At 40.5% G+C, this 20,374-nt stretch overlaps 1 protein-coding gene across 2 annotated transcripts in view; it reads right to left on the bottom strand.

The window, feature by feature from the left end:
* PSMD14 (proteasome 26S subunit, non-ATPase 14) overlaps positions 1 to 19,835 on the bottom strand; it is a 48,972-nt gene extending 29,137 nt beyond the window's left edge. The window contains exons 1-3 of one of the 2 annotated variants that reach the window (XM_037396877.1): positions 19,710 to 19,835; positions 14,683 to 14,770; positions 11,589 to 11,641 (exon numbers count right to left, since the gene is read on the bottom strand). In XM_037396877.1, coding sequence (XP_037252774.1) covers positions 11,589 to 11,636 — 48 coding nt within the window. In that variant the 5' untranslated portion in view covers positions 11,637 to 11,641; positions 14,683 to 14,770; positions 19,710 to 19,835. Of the gene's footprint in view, positions 1 to 11,588; positions 11,644 to 14,682; positions 14,771 to 19,709 lie in introns of those variants that run through there. The other variant, XM_037396878.1, reaches the window with a different exon arrangement.
* Between the last annotated feature and the right edge of the window lie 539 nt (positions 19,836 to 20,374).

Here is a 20,374-nt window from a genome sequence, read left to right as displayed (position 1 = left end):
AAAGTTTACCAAATCCTTAACCTAAAACTTTTGAAGATTTAACAGGTAAAACCAACAGAATAAATCTTGTGTCTTCCAAGTAGTTTACTTGGCAACTTTATACAACACCATTTGAAAAAAGACATTGGGAAAGTGGACCCAGTTTACCTCCATCTCTGACCACCTCCTTTTTCATAAATGACAGACAACTTAACAGAGCCTTGCAGTGGCAGCCGCAGCTCCTGCGTGCTAGTTACACAGTATGTGGGAGCTATGGGGTTACATGTTTGGGGATTTCTTTGGCCTGTTTCTGCTAGTCTTCCACAGAACTTTATGCATTTCTTTCATGAAGCAAAGAGGAAGAAAGACTTTATTAGCTAATCTCTACATGGAGGCAAAGTATTTTACACTGACCCTCCACAGCATGTGCTATTATCACTGTTCATAAACTTCAGTGCCTGCCAACTTTAACAAAGGAGCACCATCCTCATGAAGCAGAGTACCAAATTAAATTAACTGGTGTCAGAAACCCAAAGAAGAAAGCATTTGTATCTGCAATGCAAAAGATATGCTGGTATTTTTGGTTACATTATGGTATTCAAAGAAGGTCAGACAGTTCTCCCACTGCACAGAGGTTTCTAAGACTGTCCATCTTGCTGCCGAGCAGTGAATACTGCCTCCGTTCTGCCTGCCCACGGCTTTATTGAATCATTTCTTAGGGAACTGGAGAAAAATGGGATTGGGAAACTGAACATTTTTTCCCAAACATTCCTGCGTAAGCGGGATCCAGTAGTCATGAACATTCAAAAACTGTTCTAAAAAATACTGTTATTGTGCTACTTCCTGAAAACTGACATTTCATCTGAATCAACTATACATGCTGTCAGTCAGTGAAATGAGCTGCCTCATGGCCAGCCATCTCGTAATAACCCAACCACTTTTTTTGTTTTGAATGGCTGAATCTCTATTTCATTAATCGAGAAAATTAAGTTACCATTATTAAAATACATTTTTTTTGCTTGATTTTTTTCAGTAAGACTTGTAGTAGAAAAATCCCATTCAAGTTATGAACGGAAGAAAACATTGTGATATTAAATTATGCATGATATTACTTCTGTTGCAGTTAGAGAGATGATCCAAGATACAAAGCAGCCCTTTACCTGGGCAGCCCTTGTTGACGAAGTGTTAAAGGCATTTGCCATTCTAACAGGATAAAAACTAACACCTTGAAGTGTTATCTACTCAGGCCTTTTAGCAAATTTGTTAACACTTTTAGGTATATTACTCCACCTTTCTCTTAGTGTGAACTGGTATCAATTATTTAGCCAATTTTATTATGTTATTAAAATACCTGCTGATTAAATGTGAACTAAAGTGTCATTTTAGAGCACTGCTCTTCATTTGTACTATTTTACATTTATTCAAATACGTATAGAAAGTGGACTCGACTAATTTCACAAGCAACTGAGAAATATTCCACAAATGGATACACTTTTATTGTTTAAATGGATCTTAAACACTGCTCTGGTGTCAGGCTTATAACACAAAACATGATTTTTGAAATCATAGCTGTTTCAACAAAGAAACTCAGTTTTGCAGTAGCAACTGTAATAAAAAAAGGCAATGAACTAAAGTGTGGTAGAGCAAATCTTAGCTTTATTGCACCAAACAACGTATTTCTGTATAAAAGATAAGTGCTACAATCATTACCACTTTTCATTTTTGCAATTGAAATAATTTAAATGGGAACATAGGACACACAAGCAAACACTGATTGCAATAGTGTTTATTTCTTTCCCAGTAAGGTAAGAAAGAACCTTTTAATAGTTTAATTTTGTGAGTATTAAACAACTAGTGTGAAAAACAAGCTGCATGTAAACTATTTCTACTGCCTCTGCTTCAATGACTAGCTGAGGCAACCTGTTATAGGAGGTGTTAATTGGCAATAGGAGTACAAGTCAGAAGCATGTTCCCCATCGTCCTAACCCAGCAAGGCTAGGTCATTAAAGTGGAAATGAATTCTTTCATGCCGACTTAACCCTTTCAGTACATATTTTCAGCTGTTGTGTTTAAAGACAATTGAGAAAGATTAACTAAAAAGAACAAGACAGAAAACACTTGCATTATTTTTTATTTTTAAAATGTATTCCCCTCCCTTTTTCTTCCCTTCTCTACCTCCTCCAAAACAGCACTTTAGATAATCAACACATTTACGGGGGGGGGGGGGGGGGGGGGGGGGGGGGCAGGGGAGAAAGGCAAATGGGGTATAAATGCAACGACAGTCATTGCAATATAATAATTTACAATACTATAGGACATTTAGAAAGATCAGGCACTTAAAGGGAGCTTAAAAATACTACTTTGTGGAGACAAATCCAACAGCATATAGCTTGGTGAGAGGGGGAAAAAAAATTACAGAATACAACCTGCAGAGAGGACACAAACTCAAGCAAGTGTGCAGAGGTGCTGGTGATTATAAAAAGACCTTACAAGTTCAGAGTACCACTGCTCTCCTCTACTTACCCTTTGTCAGTAAGTGGTATAACCTGATAATATATTGACATAAAGAATAGAAGATTTCTTAGATCGGCACAGTGCTTTTTACACATTGCCAAGGCTAAAAACAAAACAAAATTGTGACTGTGGAGCAATTTTTCCTGTGCTGAAACGATACACTCATGGAAAACACCAACTCTTATTTCATCAGTGGGAGTGGGAAAGGGAGTAAGCCATATTCCCAGATCTCAATGGTTCTAGCAACATGGTAATGACAAGCACCAGAAGCCATGTATTGCATTTTCCACAGTACAGGAAGTTAATGTGATCAGTCATGACAGAGAAAATCATGCAGTTCATTAAAAAAATTGAAAAAAATCACAGATTTCATAAAAAGGGAAAAATATTACTTTGCACTGTGAATCACACACTAATTAGTAGCAATTTGAAATTTTATTGCAGTTTTCAAGCCAGTGCACATACAATTTTACAGTTAGCTCCACATCAACAGGATTATATTTTGAAGCTAGCATTATGTCTAAACAGTTTATACGTTTAAGCCCATTTTTATACCAATTATAATCAAGCATACATAACAGACCACAAAATACCATAAGTCTCAACAAACAGCCTAGATTTCTGAAAGGATCACATTGTCTTGTTACACCATATGTCAGATGAAATAAAAATTGTAGTAATATGTTTAGTCTCAGACTCCAAAATGGAGTAAGGCTACTAGGGAAACATTATGGCATCAATTCCTACTTTAAATTAAAAGTATCTGCAAAAAAACCCTCAACAGGCTACATAAAAACCTGCCTCAGTACATTTTACAAAATCCTGTCTCCTAAAAAAAGTTTATCCAGGTTCACATTTACAACAGAACTCCACAAACAGTAATATAGATGGACATGAAATAAATAACATTTCCCATCTCCTCTCCTTTTCAAAAACCAAAATTACAGAACACAGAATTTTGCATGGCTTTGAGTAGTTGGTTAAATGGGTTGGGAACACCAGTTGGCAAACAACTCTTCAGTGAAGAGTCAAAACTTCACTACTTACCATTTTTGTTTCTTTAGGTTTTTTGTTTCTGTGGGTTTCGGGTTTTTTTAAGTTAAGCAGAACTTCAAACAAAAATAATCTCTAGTTCACTGGGAGACTCTGAAGAGAACCTGGCCAGAATTTAGTTGAACAAAGAAAAAAAAGAAAGAAAGGAAACCACCAAAGTTTAGCTTATGTTTCCACCCTATCCATCTGTTGGCAATCTCTTTTGCACTAACAGTTCATGGAAGAGGTATAGTAACCTACTAATGTGGGCATATGCACAATGCCTCATACACCTGTAGAATGTAACATTTTGCTCACCTTAAAATTTTGAAAATTTGGGGCAATTAGGTCTTTTACAAAAAAAAAAAAGCACTCCTGTTTTCCAATACTACCATTGAAAACCATTCTTCAAGACTGAGACTTAAAACTTACTAAGAAAAAAAAAGTATTTACCAAGATTTGGCATCAAATGATGCTAGTTGCATTTATTTTACGGTTAGATAAGCTTAATTTTACTACAATGTACTTCACAGAAAGACATTCTACTTGTCTAATTTGTATTAGAAATAAGTATTTATTACCCAATATCAACATGCATTCATGATATAAAATTATGTGCATCAAGATGATATATGTAATTTGCAATAGTCACGACTTTCTGCAGCATTCCAAACAACTGCTGCATGAAACAGCCACTTAAGTTTAATCTTTCCTGGTTCTAGTGCTTCCTCTCTCTTTACCCCATACAATCCACAAATTCATTGAGACACAAAAAAGCAACAGAAAGTACGCTGCATCACTGCAGTTAATATTCCTTATTATCAAGCATAAGGACAATCTGGACTAGATGACTTTTAAAGGTCCCTTCCAACCCAAACAATTCTATGATTCTGTGACAGCGTTACAGTGAGCAAAAAGCCGTAAGATCAGGGACATAAAACAAATCCTCAGTAACATCAGACATGTTTTTGAAAAGAACTACTATTTTTCACAACCTCAAGCTACTGGAAAAAAAGAAATACAACGGTCAGTTTCACCCCAGAATGAAGCCAGGAATAGATAACAGGTTATTCCCATCACCATTACAGAAGGTATTGGGATTTATAAATGAGAGCCTCAAAGCAGATAATGAGTTGGCATTTGTAGATTTTGTCTGCCTCCAGAAGTCTTGCTCTAATGCAGATTTTTAATTACCTTATTCTAGACACAGTTCTGCCAAGAGAGCAAGGTAGCCTTCAGCAGGTGCTGTCTGAGGTCACCCTAAAGTACACCCTGTGCAGCAGAGCAGTTAAGGGAATTACTCAATATGTGAAAGAATGCACTGGGTTCTATAGGTAGATAGGTCTCTGTTGTGACGAGCTGGTCCTCTGAACCCAAGCAGGTGAACTGGGAGACTCAGTGGCAGTATGTAGGAAGGTTTGTTGTCCTAACACTCTGAAGAAACGAACGAAAAAAAACCCCACAACAGCAGCGCCCGCCCCCCGCAAGAACACAACTTCAAACTTTCAGGAAAATCTGAAGGGGACTATTCTACACAGCAGGAAGAACACAGAGGCCTTTGTTCAAAGGTGCTGCATAGTAGCCCTGCAACTTCATACTCAATAGCATGGGATTTCAGAAAGAAGAAACAATTTCCAAGAGAAATAAACCAATCGCTGTAAGGGGAGGCTGTCTCCTGCTTACAGAAAGGATCATTACAAGTGAAGAGGTGTAATGCAGAAGGCACAAAGATGTCTGCTCTTGTTTAGTCTTTTTTCCCCCCTGTTCTTCCTCATTATGGCTACACTCATTTCCTTGTCCAAGCTCCTTTGTCTCTTCTGGGGAAAGTTGGCTGGACTACACTGGCAATTAAATTGAGAAGAGAGAAGCTAATTGCCTAATTATTAGAAATAAGGAAGTTTAAGATCCGAGGCCAAGAGGAGGCTGCTAAAAATGGTCTCCAGAGTTTATAGGAAAACAGTGTATCAAAGGAAACTGATAATGTCCTTATCAGGGGCAGGTTATTTTTAGTTTTATGTTTGTTTTCGATTAATACCTAAGATATGACTGTAGCACAGCCCACCTTACTTTAAAGCAGCTTTTAGAACACAGTGCATACTTTGTGTTATAAGTACAATCACATGACAATTTCTAGCATGTTTCTCCCTCCATCTCCCATTAGCACTTTTGGATATAAATCACATTACAATCACTCAACTGTGTTTCAAATGTAGGAAAACTATACCCAGCCTCTAGCAACTCCCAACAACTTTCAAATAAGCCTGTGCTACCCATGGAGCTATCACCATCTCCAGCGTAAGCAGGCCCAGGCCATACTGGTGCCCTATATTTGATATGAAGCCATCAGCTGAACAGTCCTGTATTAAAACACCAACCAATGCCGTAAAATACTTATCCCAGACAATGAAAGTAAACAAGCACAATTTACCATATCTAAGGTGGTTTTTGCTTCTTAAAACAAAATCATCTATTTTGGCTATATAAAGTGACACAGACTTTCTACAGGAGATAACTCAGGCAATAAATAAAGTCTTTTGAACTTTTTATGGGAGCTGATGTTGGATGTTTTCAATGGATGAAAAATGTCACTGAGAAAGTTTTTCTGCTCTTTAAATGGGTTGATAGCCTCTGGGGGGAAAGTAGAACTGGAATAACCCACCTAAATTGTACACCATCTTACCTACTGGGAGGTATATTGGAATTTTAGAAATACTAGCATTCTCAGTACTTGAGAACTTTGCTGGAAAATGTCTCAGAACAAAGAGCACAAAAATTATGCACAATTTTAAGGAGCTAAAATTCAGATTTATTCTCCTGGCAGAGTATTCTCAAAAGGAGCATCTGAAGCTTCAAATACGCATGAGAAGCTAACAATAGTGTATCACCAGACTTCCAGCCACATAAAGCATATACATCAGGAGACACAGGAAGGAAAAAGTCATGCAGGTGCAACAGACACCAAGATACCAAAACACTCCACAGCCTTCCAAAGGAAAAAGCACTTCCATTGCGTTAAACAACACATTTGCACCCTTCAAACTAAAACCCAGCCAGTTTCAAGAATCAATTAACCAAAACAATTTTCAATAAGATTTTACAGTATTGGGTTTTTTTTCTGGTTGTTTTTGGGGTTGGGTTTGGTTTTTTGGGGTTTTTTTGGGGGGGAGGGGGGTGGGGGTGGGTGGGTCATGGTGGTGGTAGTGGATAAAGGTGTGTGTCTGGGTTTGTTTTGTTTTTGAGGGGTTTTGTTGAGGTTTGTTTTGGTTTTTTACATAGGGAATCCTCGGATGTAGATTAGCCAGCTAGAACATCTACTTCAAGGGACCCCTCAGCTTAATGAAGTAACTCAACAAAACTTGCATTTAATTGTTAGTTGGGAATGATCTATACTGAACCTGACCCTTCTTATTCTGAAGCCCCACAGAATACTGAGCCAGTAGTGCTCTTTAATAACCATCCTGGCTAGATCAACAGATGAAACAGAACTTTGGATCAGTGGCAGGTCTCTCAAGTTCCCACAGTGCCATAGATTTAGTAAATGGGATCAGCTTGTTCTAAAAACCCATGATAATATGAGGGAAAAAGGTTCCACAACATCAAGCAGTGCAATGCTTGAAACCTCATAATCAAAGTGACAGTTTTCAAGTGCCATTTACAATGCCCTAATCTGGAAACATCCCAGCTAACCCATCTGATCAACTATTTCACAGATGGAAGCACTTGATGGCTAATTGGCAAGTCCATTATTCAAATAAAATAGTTTTCTGCATTTGTATTTTCTATATTCCAAGTCAAGGTGTAAATACTCCTTTTAAGACACAGGTCACTTCTCTGTCTCTCCATCCCTTCCCATTTGGATTTTTTTTCTCCTTCCCCTCTGCCATCAAATATGTTAATTCAGAAATACAGGATCAGTTCTATTTTCCATTTATTGCACTAGAACAGTTGTCTGCACCAACACAGCAATGTAAATGAACATTTAAAAAATCCATCAAGCAATGAAAAATTATTTCAACACCATTTTAAAAGCATCATTATTTCACTGCTTCCTATCACATCTGGATTCAGAAAAATAAGACAGGATGTGTTAGCATGGACAAGAACTCATACAGCTTTGATTACTGTTCTGGAAGTGCTGGGGAGAGAGCTCTGCTAAAAAAGCATTTAATTTGCTCACATTCTTAAATAGTATCCAGTAGGATTGCCTAATAGAGGCATATGTGGAACCGAGTTCACTAGCAAACAATAGTTCAGCATACAAAATGAAGAGGAGTGTTGCTCCAAATTCCTGCCTGCCACAAAAGTAGAATGCTTTTACGCACCTCACAAAGCCTGTTATGTTGTCTGCAGCAAATGTACAATGCAAAATGAAGTACTAAATCACTAGTGAAATTCTGCGGCAGGCAGTATTCCAGGGGGGTGAACAGGGAGAGATGGACAAGAATGAACCAGGAAAGCTACTAACTAGAAAAATCCAACACAACAAGGGGCAGGAGGAGGAAGAGAGGAGACCACACAAGAGAAGAAAAACCAGAGCATTGACAAAATCCAAACTCCTATGAACTACAGAAGGGAAATTAAAATAATACACATTTTGAGACATCACAACACTTTCAAACTATAACCGTTCCCCTGCATCTTTTTTTTTTTAAAAAAAAAATCTTCAGTCTCTCATTCTTCCTTATGTGTATACCATAAGAGCAGAAATTCAAATGCCTACTATATCAGGCATGTAAGACAAATGATTTCCGCATGAAGCAGTGTTGCAAAGAAGGTCTTATTTACAGTATCAAGGTCAAAACTAAACACAGGTACCTTCCCATACAAACAATACAAACTTAATGACCAAGTTCATGGCCAGAAAATACTGTGCACGGCTTACGCGATGCCAAAAGCTATCAGATCCTCTTCCTCCTCTCCTGTCCACCTGCTGCCCAGGAAGACAGTCCTTTTCCTCTCTTTTAGTTTTAGATAGACAAAGGCTCAAAATTTGAGCCACAGGTCACTGGAGGGAATTTTTATTGTTGAAATATTAAAGATCAACTCCTTAAAGAGTTCATTAGCCATATGAAGACAGGCTTAACGTCAATGGAATTTAGCACTGACCACCTCTGACAATTCAACATTGAAGGCCAATCAGCCACTCAGCAGCATGCTGATGGAGCAAGCAGTAAGAAAAGTGAAGAAACACAAATTCACTGAAAGCAGTTTTCAAGTGGAATACAAGACACCAAAAGACTTGAAATTAAAATTGTAAAAACATGAATCCAAAGAGGACTTGGGACAACACATTTGAGTTTGGAAATTAAGAACATAAACAAGATAATGATCAGAAGAGGTGGTTTTACCAAGGGGAAAGAGCAGAGTAACTGCTGTTGAAGAAGCCAAGGCAAGCCAATGAGAAAGAATTCCATGGCAGAGATCCAACAGGAACTCATTTGCTGTTACTTGAACATAACATTACAGAATGATCAGGGTTGGAAGGGACCTCTGGAGACCACCTAGTCCAACCCCCTGATAAAGCAAGTTCACCTGCAGCAGGCTGCAGATTTGTGTCCAGGCAGGTTTTGAGCGTCTCCAGAGCAGGAGACTCCACAGCCTCTCTGGGCAGCCTGTTCCAGTGCTCTGTCACCCCTGAGGTAAAGAAGTTCTTCCTCATATCCAGATGGAACGGTGTCCACTTCCTCTTGTCCTGTTGCTTGGCACCACTGGAAAGAGCCTGGCCCCATGCTCCTGACACTAGCCCTTAAGATGCTTGTTTACATTGATAAGATCCCCTCTCATCTTCTCTTCTCCAGACTGAACAGGCCCAGCTCCCTCAGCCTTTCCTCAGCAGGGAGATGCTCCAGCCCCCTAATCATCTTCGTAGCCCTCTGCTGATGTTAAATCAGACAGACTGTTAGCAGACCTTATGTGATGCAGTCCTCTTACTAAACAAACCCTTAGCTACAGGAAAAAAAAATCCCCACATTCTGTTATAAAATTTTGAAAATGCTTCTCTTTTTCTACAAGACTATAGACAGATGATTCTTATGTTAGCAAGAATGACTCATTCAACAGATGTTTTTATTATGTTCAACCTTAAACGTAAAACCTCCAAAGACAGAACAACTGTAACACAGCAATATGAAAAGTAAAAAGCTTTGTGCAGTTGGTTAAAACACTCTAGTTCAAACAAATGGCAATAACTTTGTTTACTTTCCAGTGGGACAGAGTATGTCCAAGAAACACCCAACTTCCTCCTTCTACCTCAAAGCCATCTGATTCACTCTGGAATATCCCTCACACTCCATTATCAACCAATCGATATCCAGAACAAAGTGATCTTTCAAGGCCCATTGTAACACCGTATGTTAGGGAACATAAAATTACTCTTTTTGAAAAGCCTTCCTATTGATTCATTAAACCAAAAGGCTACAAAAGTAGTCAAGATATCCAATGCAAGCAGCAACTTGCATAAAGAGCAATTCAGTTTTCTGCCTTTTTTTTAAATCCAACACATATTCATCAATTCATTTAAGAGACAATTCCATATTTAAACAAACACAAAGCAGCTTTGCAGGCCAAAGCTGCCAGAGAAGTTCAGCAAGCTGCTTCTGAATGTTATGTTCTATTGTCTGCCACAATTTTCTAGCAAGCTTTAAGTTAAAGCTGAGAAATTCAGAAAGCAGAGAGAGTTAACTGTAAATTTGAAAAACAGCTTTGATATGCGTCAAGTTCAGAGAGGACTAAGAAGTGAAAGCTTGAGTGATTAGACTGCGCAGATGTTAAAAAATGAAGAGTCATGAAGCAGGCTGGCAGCTCAGGGGAAGAAGAGAAATAACTGTTTAAGAAAGTGAAACTAAAAATAACTGAGGGCTGCTTGAAGATTCACTAAGAGAGCGTGAATAGAATTTTAGCTATAAAAAGGAAAAAAATCATACACCAAAAGTTACAGCTTATTTGGCAAAACACCTAGAGGCTGTAAATCAGCCTGGAATATTTCACCAAATGCTTCAGTATTAAACCACTCCTTTCTCAGTAATACTGGACGCAAGCACACTACAACGAACTAAAGGAAGCTGTGTGTTTAGCAACTTCAGTCGTCCCAGAAGCAAACTTGCACACCTCATGAAGCCCGAGACAAACAGAACTTGTTTCTCCAGAAGAACAAGAGTCTGGATTCTCAATTTAGAACAGAGCCCCAGAGACAGATGAGGAAAGCAGAGAAAGGCCAGCTACTGCAGCCAGCCAAGACTGCAAAGGAAATTACACTGGAGCCATTTCCTTAAGGAAATAATCCTTCCTACAAGCCTCAGACAAAGAAGTTCCCAATTATTTTTTCCCCCCTTGTGTCCACAGTAATCAGCACAATGTAGTAAGATCAGCTTGGTTTTATTTTTGAAGACTGCTGGCCACACCACTTGGCCAAGGAAAAAAGCACTAGGATTTGCTCTAGTGGTAGGAGAGGCCATACAATGTGTGTAGGTCTCCCACTGCAACAGGACAGCTACCAGGGAGGCCTTTTTGCTGTGAGCAGAGTTACAGAAGTGAGGACAACAGTGAACATGAGAAAGCAAAATACACAATTACAGGTGCTAGAACTACCTGCAAGTGACAAATTCAACTCAACTACCTCCTGAAATTTACATATACTTCAGGACCTTATAATGTCCTTTGCAATGTGATCCAAGGACTGGAACATTTCATTTATGAAGGAGCAGGTGGGTACGCTCACCCATTTAGAGCAATCTCCATGTTCTGAAAACTCGTATTATTCAAAATTGATTTTTGGATTTTATTCTGTGTTTCCGTTGCTTTTCAATCCAAACCTTAAAATGTTCAGACACCAAATGAAAAGTTTCTAAACATTCTGTAAACTCAGTGGCAACACAAGAGTTCATATTGACAACAAACAGTCAGGCTGCAACAATGATTTGCATAAACTTATATAGCATCTCTAGAATCAGAGATTATTACTATGAACTCTCTTTTTTGATGCTGTTTTTAACTATAATAAAAGGAATATTCTAGAACTGTTTAATATTAAAGAGAAGATACTGACAAGTTATATACATACTAACCTGTCCCAGCCCAGGCATACCTCCTCCAAGTCGCAGAAGTCTATCCATTATTTCTAGGAAAACAGAAACAAAAGGAAAAATGTTCCCAAGCTCTGAAGTGTTTACTCAATTGCTATCTATATAATTCACCTTCAGTCACTCAGTATGTCAAAAATATTGGTGGTAATTACAACACAACATCAGACTTCCTGTTAATTAACACCACATATTAATTCAAGAAGCTGTCTTCCATGCTAATTAACAGACTTTGTTTTATTGCTTTGGTTTTGGGTTATCCCCATTTCTGAAGATGAGCACTCTTGTCAAACTTTTCAAAACTTTCCTATCATTCAATTAACTGGGAGATTTTTGTTGCCCAAGAACAGCACCTACATCCAGGAAGCGACTAAAACTTATTAGGTATACAATGAAGTTTACTCCAATTTGTTTAAAAAGTATCAATAAAAATGTGAAAGTAAGGATTTTAGCATCCTCATTAGTAAGTTCTGCGCTAATTAACTTACTGCTTGTCAGTTATCATCAAAACTACATGTGAAAGACACTGAGCAGATTATGGATCTCTGAATTAGCATCAAAAGCTTTTTTTTAATGAACTCATTATACTAAAAGAAATACTGTAAAGTAAACACTTAATGTGTATATACTTAGAACACTAGTGACAGTACAGGCATTTAATACATTTCCAGTGTTGCGTGTGCCATTGCTTCAGTGCAAGATTCTTCCAATCAATGTAACCCTTTACTTGAAAAAAAAAAAGCCAAGCAAACAAAACACACCAAGCCAAAAACAAAACTACAAAAAAACCACAAAAAATTAAAACTTAAAAAAACAAAACCTCAAAAGTTTTCTATCTTCTAACTTTCAAAGGAGTGATCTCCAGGAATAATTGTTAAGGTGCCCAAATAAAAAAGATTACACTGATGTTTATCTGCAGTTTATTCACTTTCTTTTGTTGAAAAGCAATCTACTAATTAACTGTGGATAGCTAAGTAAGGTTCTGTCCCAGCTGTAACAGACTTTTATCTTGCTTGCTTGGTTTTTTTCAGTGTCTTAGCTTTATTTTATCACTGAGATTTGTTGTATAAACAAAAACTACTGAATATTACCTTTTACAAAGCAAATCAAGCAATTTCCAAGGCTTACAGAAATTAGTAAGTTTTCATGACTTATTTGTGAAATAGAAGATACAAAGTAAAACATTCGAAACCATGATCTTAATTGCACAAGCTTTAATACAACAACAAAGCCTGTTCAGGTGATATAAGAGCAATTGAGAACAGCAAGTAATGGTATTTCCAAAATACATTCATCCTCCAAATGGATGTTAGATTACACATAAGAGAATTATTTACATAATTTCAATAGACTGCATTAACAATACTAATTCAAGAACCTTCTTTTAAAATTAATTATGAAAAGATATTTGAATTTATAATGAAAAATAAATCTGTTTTGTACATTAAAAATAAAAAAGCCTTTATGTTGACGGTGAACATCTCATTCCTTCTGAAATGTGCTAATATTTTTACTGCCTAGATACTAACAAGCTTTATTTCAGTTTAAGTTTAAAACAAAGAGTTTAAGCCTCCTGTTAACACACAAAGAGGCAGCACTTGAACCTACCACTAGACAAGATTATCTAACACCTTTTTTGATCGTGCATGGAATTTCACTTATTTCAAGCAACAATATCCAAGACATGCATCAACAACACTTGCTCTATTTGCTTATTTCACTTCCCTAGTTTAATACACTAGCAAACTATTAGCTTCATTTGATTCACTCCCTTGATTTTATAGAACATGCAAAACCAACAACTGCAGTTTCAACTAACAGTACTTTCTTAAAGCTACTTTGGCACTATATGAAATAAAAAGGAGTTTATTAAAGGGTCAGTGGTTATGCTTTTCTTTTCAGACAGTCATTGAAACCAAGCCTCTATTACAGGCAAAAGCTGCACACAAAGTGTACATACTTTTCTATTCTGCACTACAATAAATTCCAAATTAAGTTGTAGGATTTCCATGGAAAGGTTAAGTTGCTGTTTAAAGCTATTATGTAAGCACATGGTAAATGGCTTCAACAAAACAGTCACGAGCACAAATTAATGCCAACTACATTTCATTTTACCCTCTGTGGTAGATACTCCTCCATTGAAACCCGCAATGAATCATCTTTCATGACATTAATGAGGGCTGAAGAGTAGCTGAAAAGTAGACTTAAACTACTAAAATTATGATTTTAATCAATCATGGTTGTACATCTATTTTAAGAAACTCTTAGTCTCTACAACTGGTAACCATAAAACTGGTCTTTCCTACAACTGCATCAACTTCCATAAGCTTACGAAGTGTATTACCTATGTACATTTAAGAAATAACATTGAATAATGAATCTTACACCTATTTACATTTCACTTTAGCAAGTGAAAAGCAATAGTTATTCCTAGTTCATTAATATTTTATTCACATAATTTATTCCAGTTTCTAACCCAACAGAATAGTACATCACTTACAGAAGCATATTTTGCTGGTTTATATTTGGATTAGACTAATTAGTTACACAAACTATTTATCAGCATAACTTTCCAGGTTTTGAAACGACAAAATCTCATTGTCTTACAGAACTGGAGGGATGTAACATTTCCTACCTAACAACCGCAGACAAGTCACTGACCTGAACATGTTCAGATTCTCAAGACAGTAAGCAGAACAGAGCGGAATTTCTCCCAAAAAACAGTCTAGATGCGCTGTAAATTTTTTCACTAGCTCTGTGGCTTGACTCTGGTTAGAGTTTTGGCAATTAATGCTTTTCTTTCTTATTTGTAACTGAAGGCGTTTTAGTAGGTTATAGTATATTTAGATCTAAACATATTTGTTTACTCTCTATAAGCATCTGAAGAATTTCGTTTAGCTATGCAAATTAAAACAAATTTTAATTTTTGTTAATCCACTGTGCCCAAATATTATTTCAACCATAAATCCCATTTATGAAATAATGCTTTTGTAAACCTTAAAACATCTTGAGCAAAACTTTTAGACCTTAATTAAGATAACTTTAGCATTTACAAATAAAGCAAATACACATTTCTAACCTGGTGGTCTGCAAGAGGCGATCACAGAACAAACTCAGCAGCCGCTCTCACTTTTTCACTATAAAGATGATGCCAGTAGGTCTCTTTCCTATAGAAGGAAATAGAAAGGAGGCAAAAGGCAAAAAAAACCACCAGTAAAATTTAGAAACAGTAGCACATGTAAAAAGAAGGGTTACATCAAGGACCTACAAGTGGACAAAGTACCACTGAAGAATAACCCAAAGCATGCCTGCGTTTGTTTTTTTGCTGCTTGTACCATATAACGCCTAGAAGTGGTACATGCCATGTCTTGCCTAGGTATCTGTAACACTGAAAAATTTTCCAAGTTCGTCAAAATTACATGGAAGAGTAAGGTACTTCAATAACCTGTTCTTGATAAATAATAAATGGTCCTTTATTACTATTTTAGAAGATTCTGTCATAGCTAAAATGACCTAAGCACAAAGGTGAAGAGCAGTCTGCAGGTATAGATAGTTTTCCTGTTATTTCTGCAAGAGCAGTTGGCATGACTGGGAAAGTCACAGAGGCCTTTAGGTTTACCTGAATTCAGGCTGAGAAAGGCTGTGTCGTATTCAGTTTAGGAGTTAAAAGTCATGTTCTCCTCCCAGAGAACACTGCCCACTAATTGCATCACTCAATCATTTGTAGTGAGTGCAGTGTTTTAAAACAGATCTGTGGCCATGATTTGATAAGATGTTTTTTTCGATGTCAATGTTAACATAAGGAGCTGTGGGGAAGCTGCTGCTGCTGCTTACCAACTTGATGCTGCTTTCTCAGTACTGCCAGGACAGCCATTTGTGCAGCCTTGCAGTAAACTGATAGGCTAACAAAACCATTGGGTTTAACCCTGTTCACTTCTCAAAGGGTTCACACAGCATCTCAGAAACAGTTCTCTTGGCAAAACAGAAAAAGGTCTTGGGAGAGCTGATTGCTTCTAATGCTAACCTCGACTCCAGAAGGCATTTATTTTAAGTCACTCTTTAGGCTAAAGCTGCCCAAAGAAGGTCTTTGGGGTTTGGGGTTGGTTTTTTGGTTTTGTGTTGTTTAGCAACTGAGGTAACTTAACGAGGCTGTTCTAAACCATATCTCAAGAAGTACAAGAGGAAAGGAAGATGTGTTAAACTTCCTAGAAAGTTAAGAGGATAGAGAACAAGTCAGAGTTTCTCAGTGCTGACACGCTGCGGTGGATTTCCACTAACAAGTCAGAAAACAAGTTCCTGCATTTCTGCCAGCTTTGCACAAGGAAACAATCCAGGAGAGATCAGATGAGACAGGACCACAACAGCCAGCAGTTACGTTAGCACAGGCTGCAATAGAACTGCAACCAGCTCACAAGTGGGCTCCAGAGTTACAACCCAATTCGCTTTTAGTCAGCTGGCCACCCAAGGATCTTGCATTCTCTTCCTCACTCCTTACAAGGTCATTGAAGAAAACAGATCTCTGTGAGCTTGGTCAGTTCCCTGGAGGAAGCACACAACATGGTAACCTATAGTTGAGAATTTTTCCCCTCTGCTGCAAAGTGCAAAAGGCTAGTTTTGATTACACACTTACCTGTTGTTTTCTCCCCTACATACAGAGACACACACAAAACCGAAAGAAAAGTAAACAAACGGTCCACAATAAATCTCTCCTCCTTTCCTTCCAAAGTCAGTGAAATGTATTTTGATAGTATTTCCTTCTGTCTGCAAGGAAGAGTTAACAGTCTCCATTTAAACTTAATCTTTAAGGAAGCGAACACACATATCAAATAGTTCCATACCAGAAAATTACAGAAGGCCATTTATAATCATCATAAACTTGCATTTTGGTGCACTGCATTTGCATGACATGCACTCATCATTGAGATCAATGCGGTCACTGATGGCTTAAGAAAAAAAGAAGTTAAGTAGCTTCTTTGCTTGTGTATGTCCATGATTAAAACACCTCAGCTAAAAAATCTTGGTCACAGGATGGTATTTTAAAAACGTGAACTTCCATTATTGTAATTTTCTTTTAACTGTCTTGGTCTCAAAAAAAAAAATTGTGGTCAATAATAATGCAGTGGAAGTATACACACAGTATCTCAAACCTGATCTGAAACCCAAAATATCTTAACCTATGTCTAATATTTGTTCATAATACTACTGCTAGGTAACTGTAATAATTGGCAAGAGTTGCCCATTTGGAAAGCTCCGGTTCACCATGCAGTTGTTGGTTGCTACTTTCAAGTCACTTAAATGTGGACTTAAATGCTGACTTTTAATAATGAAAACATTTTTCTTCAGGTAATATAGGCATGAAATTATATAAATGCATTATGCACAAATATATATATACACACACACTGGTACAAACCAATAGCTACTGTGCTTATACTTGGCATGTTTCAGCATGTATTTTGAAATCAACTTGAAACACAGTTTTAAATTACTGTGCCTCTTTGCATGAGACTCACGAGTTTCACACTACAGTGCACTATTTTTATCTAGCATTATCGCTCCATGATGCAATCCCTCAACGAAAGAGGGTTCTCCTGGGTTAACAACTTTTGAGTTAGGAAGAAAAAAAATTTAAAAATCAAAATTAGCTTCAACATACATGGAAGAGAAAGCACTGGCTACTAAACTGCCCTATTACTGGAGAGAGTATCAGGCTAGACTCGGGTGACAGCAATTTACTCCACACTTTGCAATTTGTACACTGAGTGACCATGCAAATCATTCCATCTTTGATAACTCAGTTCCTCCACCTGAGACTGCATACTAAGCTTTGTATAAGAACTTCCAGTTCTCTTGTTGAGAAGTTCCATGGGGAGCAGACAGATTAACTATTTTATTAACAGCAACTAAGTAAGTGGTGTAAGGTTTTTGCTGCCACTACAACAATTTCAACTTCACTAGGGATGATAAACAGCTACGAAGGTAAATTAATTGAGAAATTGCATCTTGCAGACCAACACCATTTCACAGAGGCAAACAAAAACTCACTGCAGGTAAAGTCACCAGACACCGAATTAAAAGAAATCTGCACCAGAACAGAGACTTCACATGTGACAGTGTCAGGGGGGATTCTATCTTCCTATATGTTTTGTGTGAAAAGAGAACGAAAATAATTACCATCAGTTTTCAGTAATCTGTTCATTAAAGCTAAAGGTTAACCATACCATGAATGAATGTAGTTTCAGTGGTGCAAGTCCAGAGCTACATATGACTATTTTGCTTCCATAATGTGCTCAGCTCTGTCAACCCCATGTTTCTGCACCACCTAGACCTGAGCTGGGCTAGAAGGTATGCAGGTTAGCTTCTTGGATGCCGATTTCCAGCCCAGCAAACCTGGAGCTACTGAAGTAACCCAGACCCAAGCAAACTACTCTAAAGCTACTTAAGTGCATTCATACCAAACTTACAGATAAGAGAATATTCATTAACAAATCATACCACCACTGAAGTCCACAAAATAGTAATGAGCTTCTCTAGAATCTGTGGAAGGGCGAGCAGGCACACAACTGTTGTGGAACTGTCCACTGCAATCAGCTCCAGCAAGTACTCATCACATTGGTTTTCTATTTAACATATCCTAACTACCTGCCCTTTCCCATCACCCTAGATGTTTAGGAGATAGTAGTTGCTACTACTACAATAATGCCTGCCAGGATTGAATCACTTCCAAGAAAGTTTACAAACTATTATTTTTGTATTATTTAATGTTAATTTTGAAGCACGCTTTTAACTTCTCATTTTCTTACCCACAGAAAATTAATATACCCGATGTCTCATGTAATAACAGCTGACAGAACACAATTTTCCCATTAAGTTATGGACAAAACCTAGTTGCTCGAACTCACACTACAGAGGCAATTCATCTGCAAGCCCATTTCTGGATTTCTTCACAAATACAGGTCTCTTCCTTGCTTCCGTAACACAGGCTTATGGACAGTGCTCTCCTCAGCAGAGCCTTCTTCCTCGAGCACTCCCTATATTCCAAACATACCGTACACCTTGGACTGACAGAGGGTGGAAGCTTTACCATTAATACAAACCCAACAGGCCCTTCAGCTTGCCTAGTACCTTTACAGCTACACACAGCTTTCAGTTGGCTGGCGTACGAGGTTTTTTTAGAAAGTCCGTCTCCATCCCGGTCGTTTTCCCGGTCCCGGTTTCCCGAGCGTAGCGGAAAGGCTCACAGCTGCGGGGCCGGGCTGGCCATACAGCAGCGCTGCCGGCTGCCTGCCCGGGACCGGCGGCACCACCTCCCCCGGGAGAGCGGCGCGCCAGCCGGCTACACACCGGGCACGGCGCTGTCACCTGTGATTACCGCTTCTTTTCTACTGAGTCCTGCTTGGTCTTTCCCGTCACAGATTAAAGATCCCTTCTCCCTGGCGCACCCCCAGCCAGCTCTGCCCGCGCTCCCCCGCCACCACTCCAGCGGCCCGCAGCCGGGGCCGGCCGCAACGCCGCGCTCCGCAGGCTGCGGCGCTACCACCGCCGGGTCCCCGCGGTGGGACACGGGCTGCGGCCGCCCCCGGCCACTGCGCACCCGCCCGCCCCGCCTGCCGCCACGGAGGGGAAACACGGCGGCCGTTCCGGACAGGCAGGGAGGCCGGAGCGCCGCGGGCCCGTGAAGCGTCGAGGCCCGGGCGGCCCGCTCCGGCCGCAGGGCCCACGCCCGCGCCGCTCCCCGGGCCCGGCCGCCTCGTTCCGCCCGGGCACGGCCCCGCCGCCGCTCCAAAGCGCCCAAACTTTCTTCGGAGGCAAGCAGCACAAACGCGGGCGGGCACCGCCAACTCCGCGGCGCCCAGCGCGCTCCCCGTTTAGGCCGGTGCCCCGCAGAGAGAAAACCACCCCCCCGGGGCCACCAGACCCAGCCCGGCCCCGCCGCCCGCCTCCCCCCCTTCCGGCGCTCGGGCCCGCTCCCCGCGGGCCCCAACGCCAACGCCGCCGCACAGAGGCCGCACAGAGGCCGCCCCGTGCCGCAGCGAAGCCCCCAGGAGCCGCGCCGTGCCCCCGAGGGCCCCCGTGAGAAGGCCACGCGCCCCGCCCGGCCCTCACCTCCGCGCGGAGCCCTCCCCGGCCGCGCCGCCTCGGCCCGGGCCACCGTGAATCAGCCGGATTTCATTCAAACCGAGTCCGCCCCAGCCTCCGCGAGGACTTCCCGGTTCAAAGGGCACGCGGCAGGGGCTTCCGGTCCCGCGGCCCGGGGAGGGGGGGCCGGGAGCCATGGCAACGGCGCGCGCCGCTGGCAGGCCCGCGCTGGGCGCTTGAGCAGCTGCGGCCGTTAAACCGGCCCATGCCCCGCCGGGCCGCCTCAGGAGCCGGGGCTGAGCGGGGAAGCCTCTCCCGGGCGGCGGCGGGCGCGTAGGCCGCGGTTGGCCCCGGCGCTCCTCGGCGCTCCTACGCAGGCCAGCCCGAGGGACAGCGAGGATAGCGGGCGAGTTGCGGCCGGCTCGGGCCTGCGGCCGTGGAAGAACCTGGCGGCAGCAGCAAGAGGCCTGAGGAGCCCCTGAGGCGGCAGGATGCTGCGGTCGCACCCGCGTTGTCCTTTGTACTTGCTGGATTGGGCACTAGCAAATCCATAGCTGTTTACTGTTGCTTGGAGCCCTTGGGAGCAGAGACCCTCAGAGGGATGAGTTCTCTGGCACTGAGTAGAAGGTGGCATGTGCCGCGCTGAAGTGCTCAAACTGCTTTGCCCTAAAGTGCTGTGGGTTAAATTTGTC

Source organism: Falco rusticolus, chromosome 8 (assembly GCF_015220075.1).
Source record: "Falco rusticolus isolate bFalRus1 chromosome 8, bFalRus1.pri, whole genome shotgun sequence".
NCBI lineage: Eukaryota > Metazoa > Chordata > Aves > Falconiformes > Falconidae > Falco > Falco rusticolus.
The sequence above is the reverse complement of the archived record's forward strand: the minus strand, read 5'-3'. Positions and strand labels throughout refer to the sequence as shown.